At 48.4% G+C, this 15,874-nt stretch overlaps 2 protein-coding genes across 4 annotated transcripts; one reads left to right on the top strand and one right to left on the bottom strand.

Annotated features, from left to right (window-relative positions):
- Nucleotides 1-3,642: 3,642 nt before the first annotated feature.
- tspy (testis specific protein Y-linked) lies at nucleotides 3,643-8,634 on the bottom strand. Of its 2 annotated transcripts, XM_037478695.2 has the most exons (8): nucleotides 7,083-8,634; nucleotides 6,912-6,989; nucleotides 6,719-6,830; nucleotides 6,166-6,320; nucleotides 5,937-6,013; nucleotides 5,476-5,738; nucleotides 5,144-5,209; nucleotides 3,643-4,961 (listed from the first exon to the last, which is right to left on the bottom strand). In XM_037478695.2, exons 1-8 carry the CDS (start codon nucleotides 8,046-8,048, stop codon nucleotides 4,924-4,926), a joined length of 1,755 nt encoding a protein of 584 aa, XP_037334592.2. In that variant the 5' UTR covers nucleotides 8,049-8,634; the 3' UTR covers nucleotides 3,643-4,923. The 2 variants fall into 2 exon arrangements, with proteins under 2 accessions (XP_037334592.2, XP_037334593.2); XM_037478696.2 differs by lacking the exon at nucleotides 5,144-5,209 and having other exon boundaries at nucleotides 7,083-8,630.
- A 249-nt stretch (nucleotides 8,635-8,883) lies between these two features.
- si:ch211-167b20.8 (protein phosphatase 1 regulatory subunit 3A) lies at nucleotides 8,884-15,677 on the top strand. 2 transcript variants are annotated; one of them, XM_037478694.2, is made up of 5 exons: nucleotides 8,892-10,310; nucleotides 12,645-12,691; nucleotides 13,075-13,157; nucleotides 13,327-13,353; nucleotides 14,034-14,173. In XM_037478694.2, the coding sequence occupies exons 1-4, from the start codon at nucleotides 9,406-9,408 to the stop codon at nucleotides 13,351-13,353; spliced, it is 1,062 nt and encodes a 353-aa protein (XP_037334591.2). In that variant the 5' UTR covers nucleotides 8,892-9,405; the 3' UTR covers nucleotides 14,034-14,173. The 2 variants fall into 2 exon arrangements, with proteins under 2 accessions (XP_037334590.2, XP_037334591.2); XM_037478693.2 differs by lacking the exon at nucleotides 13,327-13,353 and having other exon boundaries at nucleotides 8,884-10,310; nucleotides 14,034-15,677.
- The last annotated feature ends 197 nt before the right edge of the window (nucleotides 15,678-15,874 follow it).

Genomic DNA, 15,874 nt, shown 5'->3' with positions numbered 1-15,874 from the left:
ACAAATAATAAATAAACACGCGGGTCGAGGGCTTAAATGAAAGGTCACGGAGGAGGGGCAGTTCCTGGAAAGCAGCAGTTCCACTTTCTCTTTTCAAATGTATCTAATGTTGGACACACACACACACACACACACACGCGCGTGACCTCTGTGACCTTATCTCAAAGTTGGGCCGTCGGGGACACACGTTTGTCCCACAGGAGGCATCCCTGGTGTTTCCAGCTGAGGAAACGGGTCACGACGGTTGAGTTCAGGCTTCCTGGTGTGGTCTCCTCACTTTAGGCCACTGTCAAGTTCCTCCTCTCCACGTCATCTCTATCTCTGGCTGTACCGTCCCGGCAGGGGGAGAGCGAGGGGGGGGGGGTCTTTGCTCTGTGAACGCAAGAAAAGGGGCTTGTTTGCCCCCCCAACATGATGGATGGGTTTTGTACCGTGGAGACGGAAGGCGCGGAGTTGTTTTTTTTGCTCTGTCAGAAGGATCTTCTAGTTTAATGGATAGGTGATGTGGAGCTACATTCATCCTCGTAGGCCAACCGAAGATAAGTCCCGGCCCCTCAGACACATCAATCATGACCATTCTACAGTTTTGTCCCCCCCCCCCCCCGGAGGAAGAGCAGCCCATTATTTGACCTACTGATGGTCTTTCCTTCAAGTGCATTGATGAATCGAGCTCGGTGTTGGAACACGCCTGCTGCAGAGGGCCGAGTCCAGGGCGTCGCCGATGAAGGCTGGGATGGACCACCGTAACCCCGAGTAGGAAATTACAGGCTTGGAAACAAGAAAGGTACAATATTGGCCAGGATTATTATTTTCTCTTATTTTCCAGCCACATCACACGCCTCGCGTAACGCCAGCCTCCAAGTCGGGAGGAGATGTAAACATGGGAAAATGCGACATAAAGAGAACAGGTGCTGCGTGACGTCCGTCGACTTCACACACCGCTGACCGCCAAAAGGGAAACATGTTTAACGTGAATGAATACGTGGCACGCATTCCTCACACTGTGAGTGAGGTGTCTGCAGGTTGTTTTTCTTTTTTTTCTCCCCCTTTGTTTCTTCTTTTTTTTTTTTTTGCAGACTGAAGCTGCAGCTTCGCCGAGATGGAGCAGCGTCTGTGGTCGTCCAGCGTGCCACGTGTCCACCGTGGCCATCTGCCTCCCGAGACAAGACTGGCACTCTCACTGGCTGTGACATGCAGCCCGGGAGAACCAACAGCTGGTGAAGAAGAGCTCTTTTCCAAATAACAAGGTGTGTGTGTGGGGGGGGGCGGGGGTGTTAGGGAGGGACTGTTACAGTACACGAAAAAAGGAAGCAGCGAGGATGTGGAAGGCGGACGGGTGGAGCACGGTGTCATAAAAGGTAAATCTGTCAGGGCTGGTGCAGAAGCATTCGATAATAGCCGGTTAACGGTTAAAGGTCACAAACAGGGTTTTTTTTTTTTTTTACGTGCCACTTCAGCTCCGTCCCAACCTCGAGGCCGGAGATGGTTTGTGCTCAGAGAATCAGTGAAAAGACAAATCTGTCACGCTGGGTAAAGAAAAAACAAGAAAGAAAACGAAACAGTGGGAATAATATTGTGCGCGAGGCTCTGTTTTGGCAGATAAACGTGTACGCCGACACACACACGTGTACAGTGATGCATACACACACACACACAGACTGGCTCTGCTGCCTCAATTAAAATAAAAAACGATTTTCTCTTATCTCTCCCCACACCCTCAACCCAAACACACACACACACACACACACACACGCACACACACACACACACACGCACACACACACACACACACACACACACACACACACACACACACACACACACACACACACACACACACATCGGACTCCAGGTGAATTCCAATGTCAAAGACATGAAGGTAGCGCGAGCGCTGCAATCTGTTCATTCTGTGGTTGCGTGTGTAGGTGTGTGTGTGTATGTGTGTGTGTACTGTATGTGCAGTGTGATTGGTGCTCGGGGGGGGGGGGGGGGGGGGGGGCGCTATTCATCTGTCTGGTGTGATCGTGGCTCTCTGTAACTGGGCCTAGGCGCGAGTGTGCACTCTGTGATCTCCCAGATAAGAGTCATCCATCTGCTGTGTGTGTCTGTCGGGGGCCCAGCCAGCTCCGCTTATCACTGCACTCATCCGTTTCCCCCATTCCTACTCACTCTGCTCCCCCCCCCCCTCGCCCTCACCCCCACCCCCCACCTGCACAGTTCAAATGCTGTGCTCGATCTTGATCAGCTGACGTGCAGACGATCACACGTCGTGGTGTCGAAAAGCCGCGAATATGCACACAGACACACACACACAGACACACACACACACACAGACACACACACACACACACACAGGTAGTTGGTATTCAGAGGTCCTTCCTCATCATATCACCCACTTTAAATGTACCTGAGAAAGCAGCACAGGCCCTTTCGTGTAGATTTGTACAGGAGACAATATCCTTCCTTCACAAAGGTGACTGATGAGCTGCTGTGTGTGCGTGTGTGTGTGTGTGTGTGTGTGTGTGTGTGCGTGTGTGTTATCTTTTGGTTTTTAGTCTCCAGTGAATCAGCCTGAGCCGCGGATTCCTCTGAAGTGCTTTTGTGAAACGCGAGAGCATGAAGCAACGTGACAAAGATGATCTGTGTACAGTAGCAACACCAGCTCAACCCAGGGGAGTGGAGCGCACACAGGGGGGGGGGGGGGGGGAATCCATTTAGGCCTTTAGTCACCTCGCACATGACGAAAAGGCTTCGCAGACAACCCCTCGGACCACAAAAAAAAGCAGCTCGAGGACGGTTCCGTTGTCCCGGCGATCTGTACTTAGCTTGTCACGATCAATATTGTAGGAACCAACCCCATTATTTATTCACAGTGATGAAGAAACACGTTGTGCCGCCTGACACGGCTTCAAAGAGGCGACAAACACTGTGTTTCACATGGGATCATCACACGGGGAATGACGTGCTCCCATCATCAGTATTAATAGTATATGCCCATCTGAGACCGCATACCCCCCGGGGCGCTGCCGGGCCTGCAGCAGGACAGGTTTTTTGCGAGCGGAATATTTATAGCTGTGCATTAAAAGTGGAATCAAGGGGTTTAAGTGTACCATTGCAACACCGCTGCTGCTCCTTTGTCTGGGCCTGTCCAAAAATGTCTTTGCCCGGAGCTATTTGCAGTGCTACACTCGAAATGTCAGATATCACACTGCCGCTGTCATATCAAAGGCCGGACACATTAAAAGAACAGCTGTTTCTCAGTGGGGTTCGTTTGATTCTTTTCTCTAAAAACAGGTCGAAGGCCAAGTGTGTGAGACAAAAAAAGGGGGGGTGACGTTTCTGGGAATGTATTCCACACGAGTGATTTGTTTGTGGCGGTTCCAAGGATTCGAGACAGTTGCGTTTACGCAGTATTCGATTGTTTCTCGTGGAAACACGTCCGATAGATTTAATACTGGCAATTAAAGTACTGAATTATATACTGTTTTCATTCATAACGAAAAAGAATCACATAGTCCAGCATTTGGGACATAATTGAACTGCACTGCCACCTGGTGGTTGTGTTAAGCCAAAGAAAAAAGGGGGAAAAAAGGGTTCAGTGGCAAGCAAGAAAATCCAGGAGTTTAGTCCGTGACAGGAAGGTAAAACATCTGCCTATTTTATTAGGTCTCAGTCAAAAGGTGGACATTTATCTTTAAGCAAACCAAATGAACCAAAGCAACAATCAAGTAGGTATCTTTAAACTACAGTGTTCTATAAAACAAAGCACACAAAATATAACTTTCTGATCATGTTCATGAAAAACTTCCGATTATTTGATAGAGTTATCCATGGATTAAACATGTGTACTTGTCTTATCCAAAAGACAATGCTCAGATATTTACAGTTCATTGCTAAGAAAAGTAAGCAAATTCAAATACTATTTTTTTTGTTGTATTTTTACAGTGCACCAATGTTACGGTGAATTCATCTACATTTACTGACACTGTGCACATTAAAAGCCTTGTAAGTATTGTAATCGTACTGTTCACAGGCATGCCATAATGTGGATGTGTAGAAAAACAAATAAATAAAAATTCTTAATACACATTACAACAAATCTTAAATGTTTTAAGGTTATTCGAATTAATTTAAATCCTAAAAAGGGGAAAACAACGATACAAACTCAGCTATTTATTGTAGGAGCGTGTTACAAAATGTAGGAAACAACAAACGCTGATCAAACTGCGTCATGATTTTAAGGTGGAGGTGAAGGAGAAACACAGGCAGCCTAAGCAAACAATAATGGTTCCTATTTACTACAGTAGAGTACACGTTTCCTTATGCACAGCCAACAAATGACCACAGAGTGTAAATGTCTGGAATCAGTAAGGTTTCGTTCAGTAAAACCACCACCATGATCATCCCTGAGAACACATTTTGGTTCAGTACTCGGTGCGTCTAAAAAGTACTGTCATGAGTATCAATTTAGTTTGTCACATCAATTCTAAAAAGCAGCCAAAACTTTGCCTTAAAATGACCACTAAATAATGCCCATGACGGCCTCCGCATTCCTCGTGTGAAGAGTTCGCAACGCGAGATTGCGTTCAACGCGTGTCCCTTACACACGTGCAGCCTGTTGCATACAGCGAGGGACACTACTGGCATTATATGACAAAACAACATTTAGCAAAAAGTGAATCAGACTACACAGTGGTGACTGTATAAAATAGAGGGGAAACCATGCTGCCGTGGCTTTATTATTAGTTAACCCTGATTTAGAATGCTCCTATGTTGTTTTAGGTTAAAAAAAGAAAGAAAAAACTGAAATTCTGTGCATAAAAAGGACTCTGCTCTGGTACTGTTCGTCGATCGGCATCCTCCTCCTGGTCCCTTGATGACTCGCCTTCATCGTCAACATGAACCTGCTCCTCTTCGAGCTCCTCAGGCCTCGTCGTCCTCCTGCTCGCTGTCGTCGGAGCCTACGGGACGACAAAGGTAAACGGGTTGGAATCTCACGAGATCCTCGCCGACGTCAAAACGCGCCTACCGCGACGGGAACTCTACCAATCGAAAACGCAAAAGCTGTCTAGTGCCAAAATAGTAAGAAAAAAAACACGATGAGCACTTCCTCACTGGTGGTTTGTTGTGATAGTGGTCTTACCGTCAATCAAAATTTCTCCTCCTCCACCATCATCATCATCCTCCTCCTCCTCCTCTGGACTCTCATCTGAGGAGGAGATATGTCCTGTCTATTTAGTTTGGCCTGCATGACCCAAACAGGAACATTACAGCTACAACACAAGCCACTCAGCTTGACGCCAACAAGCTCTCGACCTCGACAGCAAACGCCGTGGATTTAAAACCCAAAAGGATTTTATAACCGTCAGCTTTACTCTGGAAATAAGATCATGCGGGTTCTAGTGAACCCGTTTCATTCCTCCAGCTCTGTGGCCTAGTAGCTTTTAAAGTCCTTTTTAACGCATTATCACTGACCAGCACTTCGTCCCCTTGTGCCCTCCTCATCCTCGTCCTCTTCATCCTCATCATCTTCTTCTTCTTCTTGGTCTCCTCCTCCTCCTTCGTCTCCTTCGTCTTCTTCTTCTTCTTCGTCCTCCTCCTCCTCCTCCTCCTCCTCCCGCCTACTACGGCCTTGTTCCGCCTCGCCGGCTTCCTCGCCGGGCTCATCGTCCGAGTCGGAGATCACGACACAGTCGTCTCCATTGCCGTTGTCAGCAGCTCGGGCTCCGCTCCCCCCGCTGGAGAGAAGAAAAAGAGACATGTACGTGTTAATAGTAGACACACTCAATGTTTCGGTATGCAACCCACCTGGTCTCACCTGAGGGGGGGGGAGGGCTGTGAATTTACACATGAACTGTAATTTCAAGAACCTGGGGCTGAAAAAAGTTCTAAATCATACAGCTTAAAAATAACACATGGCACACGCTTGGCTTTACCTGCCGTTCTCCCTCGGTTCCCACAGTGGAGTAAGGTAGTATCTCAGAGGGTCCCGGTACAGGTCATCCTTTAGTATCTAAACAACAGCACAGGGGGGGGGCATTTCAAATTAGATGGATGACAAACCACGCCGTCCTGCTAATTTGAGGAGTTAAAGGACACTGAATGCAGACGCGTCGAGACGCGTCCCCGGAGCGTGTGTCAATGTGCAGGTGCAGTCAGCCGTACCTGTGCGACATCATCCTGTCCCGGGTTGCTGTGGTCACTGAACCAGCTGAAAAAGGTCTTGTAGACCCCACGCGATGACTTCCTGGGTTCACTGTGGGCCGTCAGGTTCTGTCCACGCTGCCACAGGATGGGGTTGGAGAATGACATGGGAGATCCTGAAAGATCCAGGCAGCCGGGATTGAGGAGGAGAACCAGGTAGCATCAAATGATGATCAATACCGAACTTAGATGTTATGTACGAGGACAATGAGAGAGAATGTAAACATCCCTGGAGGAGCTTGTTAAATATGAAGGAGAGCCCCGGAAAAGAGCTATTTTACAGTTTATTGGTCATCATGCACTGTTATTTTTGTTGAACACTTTTTACCAGCCATCCCATGGATTGAGTTGTTCTTTTTAATCAAACAAATTAAGAATGATATATTTCAAAAGGTGCAACTTAAAGTAGGCCCAAGTAGTTGAACAAGCAGATCTGTAAATGTTCCACACAGCCAAGAAACATGACTTTTGTGAACTTGATTTTAAAAATCCTTTGCTTTTTTTTTTTTTTTACCTCCCATCCCAAGGTGGAGCTCCTTCATGATGATGTTGTTCTGGAAATATGGGTTTCGTCTGAAGTGGAAGCGGATTCTGTAGCCCAGCTTATTATTCTTGAAGGACTCGATCTGTAAAAGGACACCGGAAAATGTTTGACTTTTGCTACTTGTGCCACATCCAAACACCGAGAACACGACGGCGATTCCTACCTCGAGATCGGTCATGTAACTGAGAGCATCTTCATCGGTCTCGTCAATGTGGGCCGAGAGATGAGGATGGTTCAACAGCTGGCACGTTGAAGTTAAGAAAAAGATTAGTGACAGGTGTTCATCACACAACACAGGAATGGAAAAGAGGGCCATGTTTCATTGAAAGGATACAGCCGTCACCCAGAAGCCCGGGATGGTTTTTGTGATGGAGCTGCGCTGGTCCAGATGTGGACGCCGCTGACGACTGATCTTCAGCTCCATTCGCTGGTGGAGCCGGGCGCTTTTCTTCTCGAGGGCTTCCAGCCTCATCTGTACCTGCGCCAGGAGAGCCACCGACTGCCTCATCTCTGGGGCCATCTTGACCGACACGATGGCACACTCGCCATCGTCATTGTCCTCATTGTCCGAAGGGAAGGAAGAGCTCGCGGTGGAGGAAGATCCGGATATCGACTCATCCCCTTCGTCTGCCGCCTCTGGCATCTCGTCCGCGTCCTCCCGGTCGGTGCTGTGCACAGACGTGGAGCTGTCCGCGGCAGCTGCCTGCGTCTTGGAGCCCGTTCTCGAGGAGTGGTGGCTCCCCCGTTGTTTGAGCTTGCTCCCCTGTTTCACCGGTTTCGCCTTTTCGGATGAGCAAGGCGTCTCTTTGCCGTCTTCGCCGTCTCCCGCGGTGAGACTGGCGAGCGCCTCGGCGGCGGCGATGGCTGCAGAGTCGCTCTGGTCCAGGCTCGCCGGGGGACGCAGCTTCGTCCCCGGAGTCTTCGCGGCGTCGTCGTCCGCCGATCCGCGTGCGTCCGAGGACTGCGGCTTCTCCGAGTCGCCGGCGTCGTGGCCACCGTCCACCTTGGAGTGGTTGGCCGGCGGCGCGCCGGTGCCACTCGCGCCACGCGATCCCGGGTCCGCTTGAACGGCAGCTGCTTTTCCCTCACTATCTTTTGATTGGCCCTCGCTCGCGGCTATTTCTTTACTCTCGGCTTCGCTGTTTCGGCAACTTTCCGAAGTGACCGCCGCTGCGTCTGGTGCGTCGGTTACTTTCGTGGACTTGCTGGGGATCGCGCTGCCTCCATCGTGGCCGGGTGATGGACACCGCTTCCTCGATGCAGAATCGGCGGACTGTTTGCAGCCCGTCAGTTCACTCATGCTAGCTAGCCAAATAGCTAACGAGCTAGGTAGCCCGCAAGCACAACTCAAACAAACTTAAAATGCAATCGATTACACCGCCGGTCTGACTACTTGCGATGCTGTAACTCGGATCGTAATTTCAACCTACATTCTCAAGGGAGCGAAAACAGGAAGGCGATCTTGTATTTCTCCGCGGCCTTGCGGAACGTTACAAAATTAGCAAGCTATTGCTAACGTGAGTTAGCTAACGTAACCTACTTCGCGTGTCCTCGCGGTGACGGCCGCTCCACATTTCACGGATAAAAGTCCAACAAGAAAAGCTCAATCCAAACAACAAAACCTTTCCCCGCTACACAGACCCGAGAAAGAACCCGTGTTCTTTATATTAGTTTATGTTTGCAATATCCGTTAGCTTACTACCCGTGCAGCGACGTGACAGAAAAACAATCCTCTGATTGGTTGCGACGCGCCGCGCTAAAACCTCTCGACCAATCATATACAAGGGTGTGTTTAGATGATTATATCGGTAGCAGCGGCATAACTGCGCAGCAGAGATAACCCAAACGGCAATGGTTGTACAACACGATTTATAGATTTAAACAAACGCATCCCAAATGCCCTCTGTATTATATCGCTGTAGCACATGTTACAACAATCAATGCGATTATTTTACAGCCGTTATAAAAATCCCCTAGATGGTTTAATACCTGAAATGAGCCGCCCTGGAGGCGACAGGCCGTAAACACTTGTCTGTGTGATGATTAGATAACGTGTTTATTCCCATGGGTGGACAAACACAACAGTAACATCGTTCAGTTTATACAGCTCGATGTTTTTAAGCACATACTTTTAAATTCAGGAAGAATTCAAATGTATGTGTTTATTTCCTTTCGGGAATTTCATAGTGAGTCTCATAATCGACGGTTTTTAAATGTGCCATACCCATAGACTGGATGTAAGAAGGTCATACCTGGCAGATATGATATCACGTTAACGTCTACTTTCCAGTAGTGGGCGTTAAGCCAGCGCAAACCAAAGAGAACAAGGGGGAGTCACAGGATTATACCAATTTAAAAGGCACATTTGAGGCATGGAGAGCCCTGTAGGTCAGTGCTAAAATTAGAGGCTATTCCTTCCGCGACAGCAGCCAATCTGCGATGCACAAAGTCATGTAAACCAGGAGATACACTCTCCCAAGGAGGGGAATCAAAAGGCCACTCGTTGACAACAGAGGCTCTGACTTGCAGGGTTTGAGCACGATCCACACTCGGCACTCGAGTATTTTATTGTGTATTTTTCTTTTGTGGTGGGGGGAGACGCCATAGTACTTTCTTCAGCGCACAGCTTCCATGCCTGTACGTACACCTCTGCAAAAATGTCTTTTTTATCCATACCGAGTCAAGAGGGCCTTTTTGCCACGATCAGAACCGGCAAATCAGCAGAGGAGGCGGGCAGTAGGTCCCACCTGGACGACGGCGTCCGCCACGACCATGAGGACGACGACGATGACAATGATGATGATGATGAAGACGACGACGACAACGGCGAGGACGTGCGCCTCATCCCGAGATGCTCCCCGGTGCCCAGGAAGCGCGGCCACTCCATCTACGACGAGACCGCGGAGTACATGCGCATCCAGGTCGCGCTGCCCGCCGGGAAAAAAAGGGTGTTTTTCGCCGACACAACAGGTGGGGACCTGGTGGAGGTGAAGGAGTTCGTCGCCTTCGACTCGGACGACGACGAAGAGGAGAGCGCCAGGTGGGAGGAAGAGGAGGCGAAGTATCGAAAGCAAGTGCGGGAACCGAGCTACCGCGTGCGGCCGGAGTTTGACGCGCCCGCCGGCGGCGCCCTGCTGCGCGCGGTGCGCTCCAATAAGGTGGAGGTGGAGCAGATGTCTCCCTCAGAGAATGAGCCACTGGCCTTCGGCGGGGTGATCCGGGTCCTGAACGTCTCTTTCCACAAAGCAGTTTACATCCGATCCACCATGGACAACTGGGCTTCTCACTACGACCACCCAGCAGAGTATGTCCAGGGGTCCCACGATGGCACCACTGACCAGTTCTCCTTCAGGCTGTCTTTTGCGCCTCCTTACACCACACACGGCTCTCGCATTGAGTTTGTTGTCCGCTATGAAACCTCAGAAGGTGATTACTGGGCTAATAACTCCTCTATGAATTATGGGGTCACTCTGCTCGTCTCCTACGAAGACGAAATGGCTCCGACGAACAACAACACCTTGCAGCAAGTTAAAGGCATCCTGAGACCGCCAAAAGTTTACAGGTAAATCTCCCGGTGTCATGTGGGCATGATTTGTCAGAACAATCGGAATATTTTGACAACTGAGAGATTCCCTTGACCTTTGACCTCCACAGAGTGATCGCCTCAATCAGATTAGAGGTGTTGCAACTCATTAATCTTTTCAGAATGATAATACCATCAGAGCCGTATGTATTGTATTTATTAAACAGCCCTAACTTTTGCCTGCGTTCCATATTACCGCAGAGTTGACGTTGGGGTCGTGCAACAGCTGCCGTGCTCCAATTGCCTGCTGATTCCCCGGGAGGAGTCGTGGACGAATTGAGCATGCAGCTTAATTCAGGAGATCTATTCTAACACAGTCTGTTGCACCAGGGGAGCACAAGTAGAGTTTGTTCATAGCTGATGCCTTCGGGGTCCAGAGAGAGAGAGAATGAGCTTTGAAAAAGAGTGCACCCCCCCCCCCCCCCGACAGAACGCCAGTCATCCAGTGGTGTGCCCGGGCGATCAAAATAGTCAAAGGGCAGGTGTCGATTTCAGGCTTGACGTTCCCTTGCCCGCAGTAGATGAACCTCTGACCTTTTCTATCAGATTCATAGGGGAGGGGAGAGACTTCATTGCAACCGATTGGCCTCTTTCCCTTTTCGAGTAGTCTGGACACTGGCGCTCGAACCACCTCTCTTCTTTATTTCCTTCCCTTCAATCAGCTGATCCCTGCAGGAAGAACTAACCGTCTGCTTTGCTTTTTACATGAAGATGAAATTGCGTCATGAATCTCTCCCCGATGTGCAGTGACAAGAGATGCAGATAGTCTATAACCCCCCCCCCCCCTTCCTAAGGTCCCAGAGAAGCACTGACGTAGCTGACATGTAGGTCTGTTCTGAAACTGGAACGGGCCAGATGGGTTGTTAATGAATGAATGAGTCACTGATTGGAAATGGGGGAGCAACAGTGCCGCCATCATCGAAGTGGCAACCATTATGGATTCATTAGATCCTTTTGGAAGTTCTCTGATAATTGTATTTGAACGTATTAACAACACACCCAGTGGGAGGAGAATCTACGATGGGATTAAAAAACCTGCTTGCTTTACCTGCTGTAGGGATAAGAATTACACTTTGGTTTAGTCATTTAACCCGAGTGTATCCACCTCAGGTAAATACAAACTCGTGTTGTAACCTGTGTTTATCACACACCTGCCCCTCACCATCTCTGACAGATATCCAGCTTAGATCAAAGGTTTTTTTTAAGGGTTTGGACCAGAGATTTTTAGAAAGTCCGGCTATTTTCTTGGTGTTGTAATTCTTGAGGATGCTGCGGTGGGCTTTTATAGAAGGCAGAGATGCGCAGATCTTCACATTTGATGACTGCGTATCATGTGTCCGTCACATTTTAAATCAACTCAACTGGTATAAACAACTGGAGGAGCAATAAGTGAGTATGAGCAGCTCTCTCGGCTCCCGTCACATGCTCCTCACACTTCATGACCTTTCGTTCAGTCGGCATCCTTTCAAAGCCTTTTGACAACGTTGCAACACCCCTCTCTTTCAAAAGCAGCTCCTCCTTTTATAGGATACATTTAAGCACCGTGAGTTTGCAAATTATTTAATCGGCTAATTGTAGTAACTCTACCACCAATATCTAATATTTTAGAACCTGATTTAAATGTATATGGAGTCATTTCACGGTAGATAGGACCTGGATTCCATGTTATTACGCAGCCCAAAAACTTGTATTGCGCTTGCTTTTCTCGTTGACCTCAGTCCGCAACACCTCACTCGGTAATTTCCCACCTCGCCGCCTATTTAAATGAGTCCTCTAACGAGGCGTTAAAACAGTCCGCTGCAACAGAACAAAACATACGACACAGTGCAATGAGATAATGAGCCGTGTTCAGTGGAAACGGCTCATAGACGACCTGCATCAGCGAATATTGACCCTAATTATCTGTAACAGGTGGAGATGGTGGTGCACGACCACCTCCCCCCAACATGTAGAATGGCCCGTCTTTATACTTTATATACTATTTTCCATTTGGGGTTCTTCCTTTCAGATGTTGCTTTTGTAGCCAAAGACGAGTCTTCAACATGAAACTGTGAGTAATCTAATGGAGGATTTGAAACATTGGTTTATTTCAAAGGCTCACCTACTGCATCTGCCCCCGTTTTGACTGACTTCAATACAGAATTATGATGAAGCGTTACGTTTTGCACTACATCAGTCTGTAAAACCCTTGAAGGTATTTTAAGGATGTAATCCGATATCGTAAAGTCTGGTTCTTGAATCCAGACTATACGCTTCCGGATTACATCCTATGACGTATATAATATAATTGATATAATGTCTCTTTTCTTTCAGCATCAATGATGTCTTCAATTCGCAGGATGAGCCGGAGAAGGATGACGGTAGGGCATGAGCGCTGTCGTCCGAAATCACATCAAAGTGCTATCGGAGACATCTGACATTTAGCATTAATATAATGGGTAATTCAAAGTGATCGCACTTCATAGGATGTTGAAGTGATCGCTTTACTTAGGCTTCTTTTGTCAAAGTTCCAACACCCATGAAGCAGGGGATTAAAAAGGCAACTCGCCAGTGTCTTTCAGCAGACGGCCCCTCCCCCATTCTGTAAATGGTCCGAATGTAATCAAGCTTTTCTGTGGAAAGATGTAAGCCTCAAACAAAAGATCCAATCTGAGGCACAGGGGACGTGACGCCAATGTCTTTGTCTGGTTTAACTAAGCTAATCGGGCTCTTGCAGCGTAATGATCCCTCTCTCCATTGGCAGACGAAGCGCGGCCCCCCGGGACGGGACTCCGCAGGCCGGCGGGGGTCTGCCCAACCATCGTGCAGCCCGAGATCGACATCGAGGTACGTTGTGAAACAAAAACGCGTGGCTTTCCATCGCCTGCGTTATTCTCCCCGCGTGGCGTTCGGCCGACGACCTTTACGTCCACTCGCCTAATAAAACGTAACAAACATTTCTGGTCCACCCCTTAAGCTCCTCATCACCGGCTCTGGTTGTTTATGTCGTTCACAGCTCATTGAAGCTTCGGCAACAACTTAGGTAACGTCTCGCTTCTCCCCGCTGCAGCACGGTGCTGTGTGTGCATCGCCCCCGTCGGGCCTGTGTTGGTGTTTTTTTAGTTCCTGCTGCATGCTGGTCCTGGTGTTTTTTTCAGTTTGTAATGATTCAGTGCACTAATATTCATTCACACCAAGCACGTCATTGAGTTCCATTACTTGTGACCGAAGACGTTTTCTTGTGGTTTGTATTTACATTTGCGTTGAAATGTGTCTGAAATTCCTTTTGGACCACCCTCTGTGCCCTGTTATGTCAAAGAATAGTTTGAATAGCTGAGTATTGTGATATTTAAACAAACATATTGATCTATGTACATGCACACTTGTAGCCTTTTCTGTAATTTGTGCTTTATGTGTCTTTATTTTGCATTTTGTTCTCCCTTGGATGCCCTTGTGCTTTAACGGCTTTACTTCGATTAAATCTCTTTTACACGAAGGGACGTCAAAGCATTCCAATGTAGATTTGACTTATTTGCTATTTGTAAGTCAATCCCATCATACTGTGCCTGTGCCTGTTACTTCCTCTGCTCATTTCCTCACAATTACACTGTCGGCATGAGATTCATTTTACAGAAAAGCATCCGGATGCAGTCAAATGATTTTCCTTTCTCTGCGTGCAGCTCTATAACGTTTCCCTCCTAACTGTCGTCGTACTTTTAACAGATTGCGGTTCACCGGTTTGGTCCCCGCGTCCCACCGAACCAGGAGCTCCCATCTGCTGACGGCCCGCCGCCTGCTCACACCGCCCCCCCAGGTGAACGATTCCCTCCCGCATCTCCCAAAACCACACTTCAAACAGATTCATCCTTTGTGCTCTGTGCCACAGAACCGCTCCAGCCAAATAAGTCCCAGCCTTTACCCAGACCTCACTGGGAATTAGGCAACCAAACGCCACAGGTGCCCGTGGACGCTAGCGCCTGCGCGCCGCTGTCGGCTTCAACTCCCTCCTGGCGGCGCGGGCCGAGGCCGCGATCAGACGGCTGCCGGACCGGCGCAGAGGAAACCCCCCCCTCTGAAGCCTCGGGCAGTCACCTCCCCCCCGCAGAGGCAAATCTGCAGCCAACAACGGGAGAGGACCATCTCTGTCGCGTCGCGGGATTATCGGAAGGTTCCACCGGGTCCGCGGCAGCTGGGAGGAGGAGATGCGGTGAGCAGCATCCTCCTCCGCCAACGCCTGAGCTCAGCTTCGGGCGAGACGACGAAGAGGAGGAGGAGGAAGACGCTCCCCAGAGTTCCCCTGACACATTATTATTATCATTGTTATTATTGGAGAATCCACCGGACTCGTCGTCGGAGGGTTCTGAGACGCGGTGTGAGCATGACGCCAATCTGATGCCGTGCGTCGTCTTTCTGGGCGCCGTTGTCTGCCTCTCGGTGGCGTTGCAGGAACCCGGCGTCCTCTTCATCATCGGACTGCTTTGGGTCTTGCACTGGTTTTGATCATGCCACAAAAGGTGCTTTCGGATCTGTTTGCAAGTAAAGTGCCTTTTTGTGATGCCAAAATAAGCCAATAAGTTTAGAGAGAGAGAAAAGAAAAGTTGTGTGTCACTGTGTGAGTTTATAGATTAGTACATGTTTTAATTAAAGGAAAGGGTACACTTTAATGAGTGTTGCCCTGCAAGGAGAAAGTAATTGTACAAATACTGCAGATATTTTTTAATGCATTATGTGAAAAAAAGTGGTAGGTAATAGAACAGCAGTCAATTATTACCCCACTTGTACCACAACATTGTGATCACTCCCTTACTGAAGCACTATGTTTTGTATGTGGTCACATTAACGTGGTGTTATGTTCTGATTTAATAAATCAGTCCTGTAATGGACTTTTCATTGTTGTTGTGAGTGCAGCTAAGGCTGTTGTTTAACCCCACTGCCACAAATGTAACTTTTGTGAATTCCACGTGTTGTTGCTTCTTAAATGAAGGACAAAAGAAAGTTACGGTAGTGGGACGCTATTGAAACTTATAATGGAATTTTGTTGGCAGAGGCAGAGGCTTTGGGATGTGAAGAATTGCCTTAATGCCAAAAAAAAGACCCCACAATGAACATGGAGTGTATGCTGCTTGAAGGACAACCGTGGAAAACCGTTCAATGTGAGATGTCTTCATCCCTCACCGTGGCACATTTAGCTTGATAAGTCTTCCTGTGGATTCTAGCTTTCAAACCCATACTCTGCTGTTGTTGCACAACACAAAAACTGTATCGCACTACTTTGACGGCGTCACAGACTGAAGCACCAAATGACATGTTTTGAAGTGGTGGCTATTTTTGCAGTGTGTTGCCATTAAAACGTGGTCGTATAGCCTCCGCCGTGTCTTGGCTGATTTATTGGTCTTTTCATCCGCTCTGCAGGAGTTACGGTGTGCATGACAGTTCCGTGCGCAGCAACGAGTTGACGCGCCTCAAAAATAACATCAGAGACAGTTTTTCTTTTCTTTTGTTTTTGTCGGGTTTTTTTCCCAGCGCACTCGGCTTCGCCTGAAGTGGAACTACACACGCCGGCG

Source organism: Pungitius pungitius, chromosome 1 (genome assembly GCF_949316345.1).
Source record: "Pungitius pungitius chromosome 1, fPunPun2.1, whole genome shotgun sequence".
Lineage (NCBI taxonomy): Eukaryota > Metazoa > Chordata > Actinopteri > Perciformes > Gasterosteidae > Pungitius > Pungitius pungitius.
This window is presented reverse-complemented; position numbering and strand designations above follow the sequence as displayed.

Excerpts from the sequence above, each read along its gene's own strand:
- tspy (XM_037478695.2), bottom strand. The coding sequence starts at position 8,048 with ATGAGTGAACTGACGGGCTGCAAACAGTCCGCCGATTCTGCATCGAGG. Across the intron at positions 6,990-7,082 it reads CGGGCTTCTGGGTGACGGCT|CTGTTGAACCATCCTCATCT; the intron begins GTATCCTTTCAA and ends TCAACGTGCCAG. Across the intron at positions 6,321-6,718 it reads GCTCCACCTTGGGATGGGAG|GATCTCCCATGTCATTCTCC; the intron begins GTAAAAAAAAAA and ends TGGATCTTTCAG.
- si:ch211-167b20.8 (XM_037478693.2), top strand. The coding sequence starts at position 9,406 with ATGTCTTTTTTATCCATACCGAGTCAAGAGGGCCTTTTTGCCACGATC. Across the intron at positions 10,311-12,644 it reads AGACCGCCAAAAGTTTACAG|CATCAATGATGTCTTCAATT; the intron begins GTAAATCTCCCG and ends CTTTTCTTTCAG. Across the intron at positions 13,158-14,033 it reads AGCCCGAGATCGACATCGAG|ATTGCGGTTCACCGGTTTGG; the intron begins GTACGTTGTGAA and ends TACTTTTAACAG.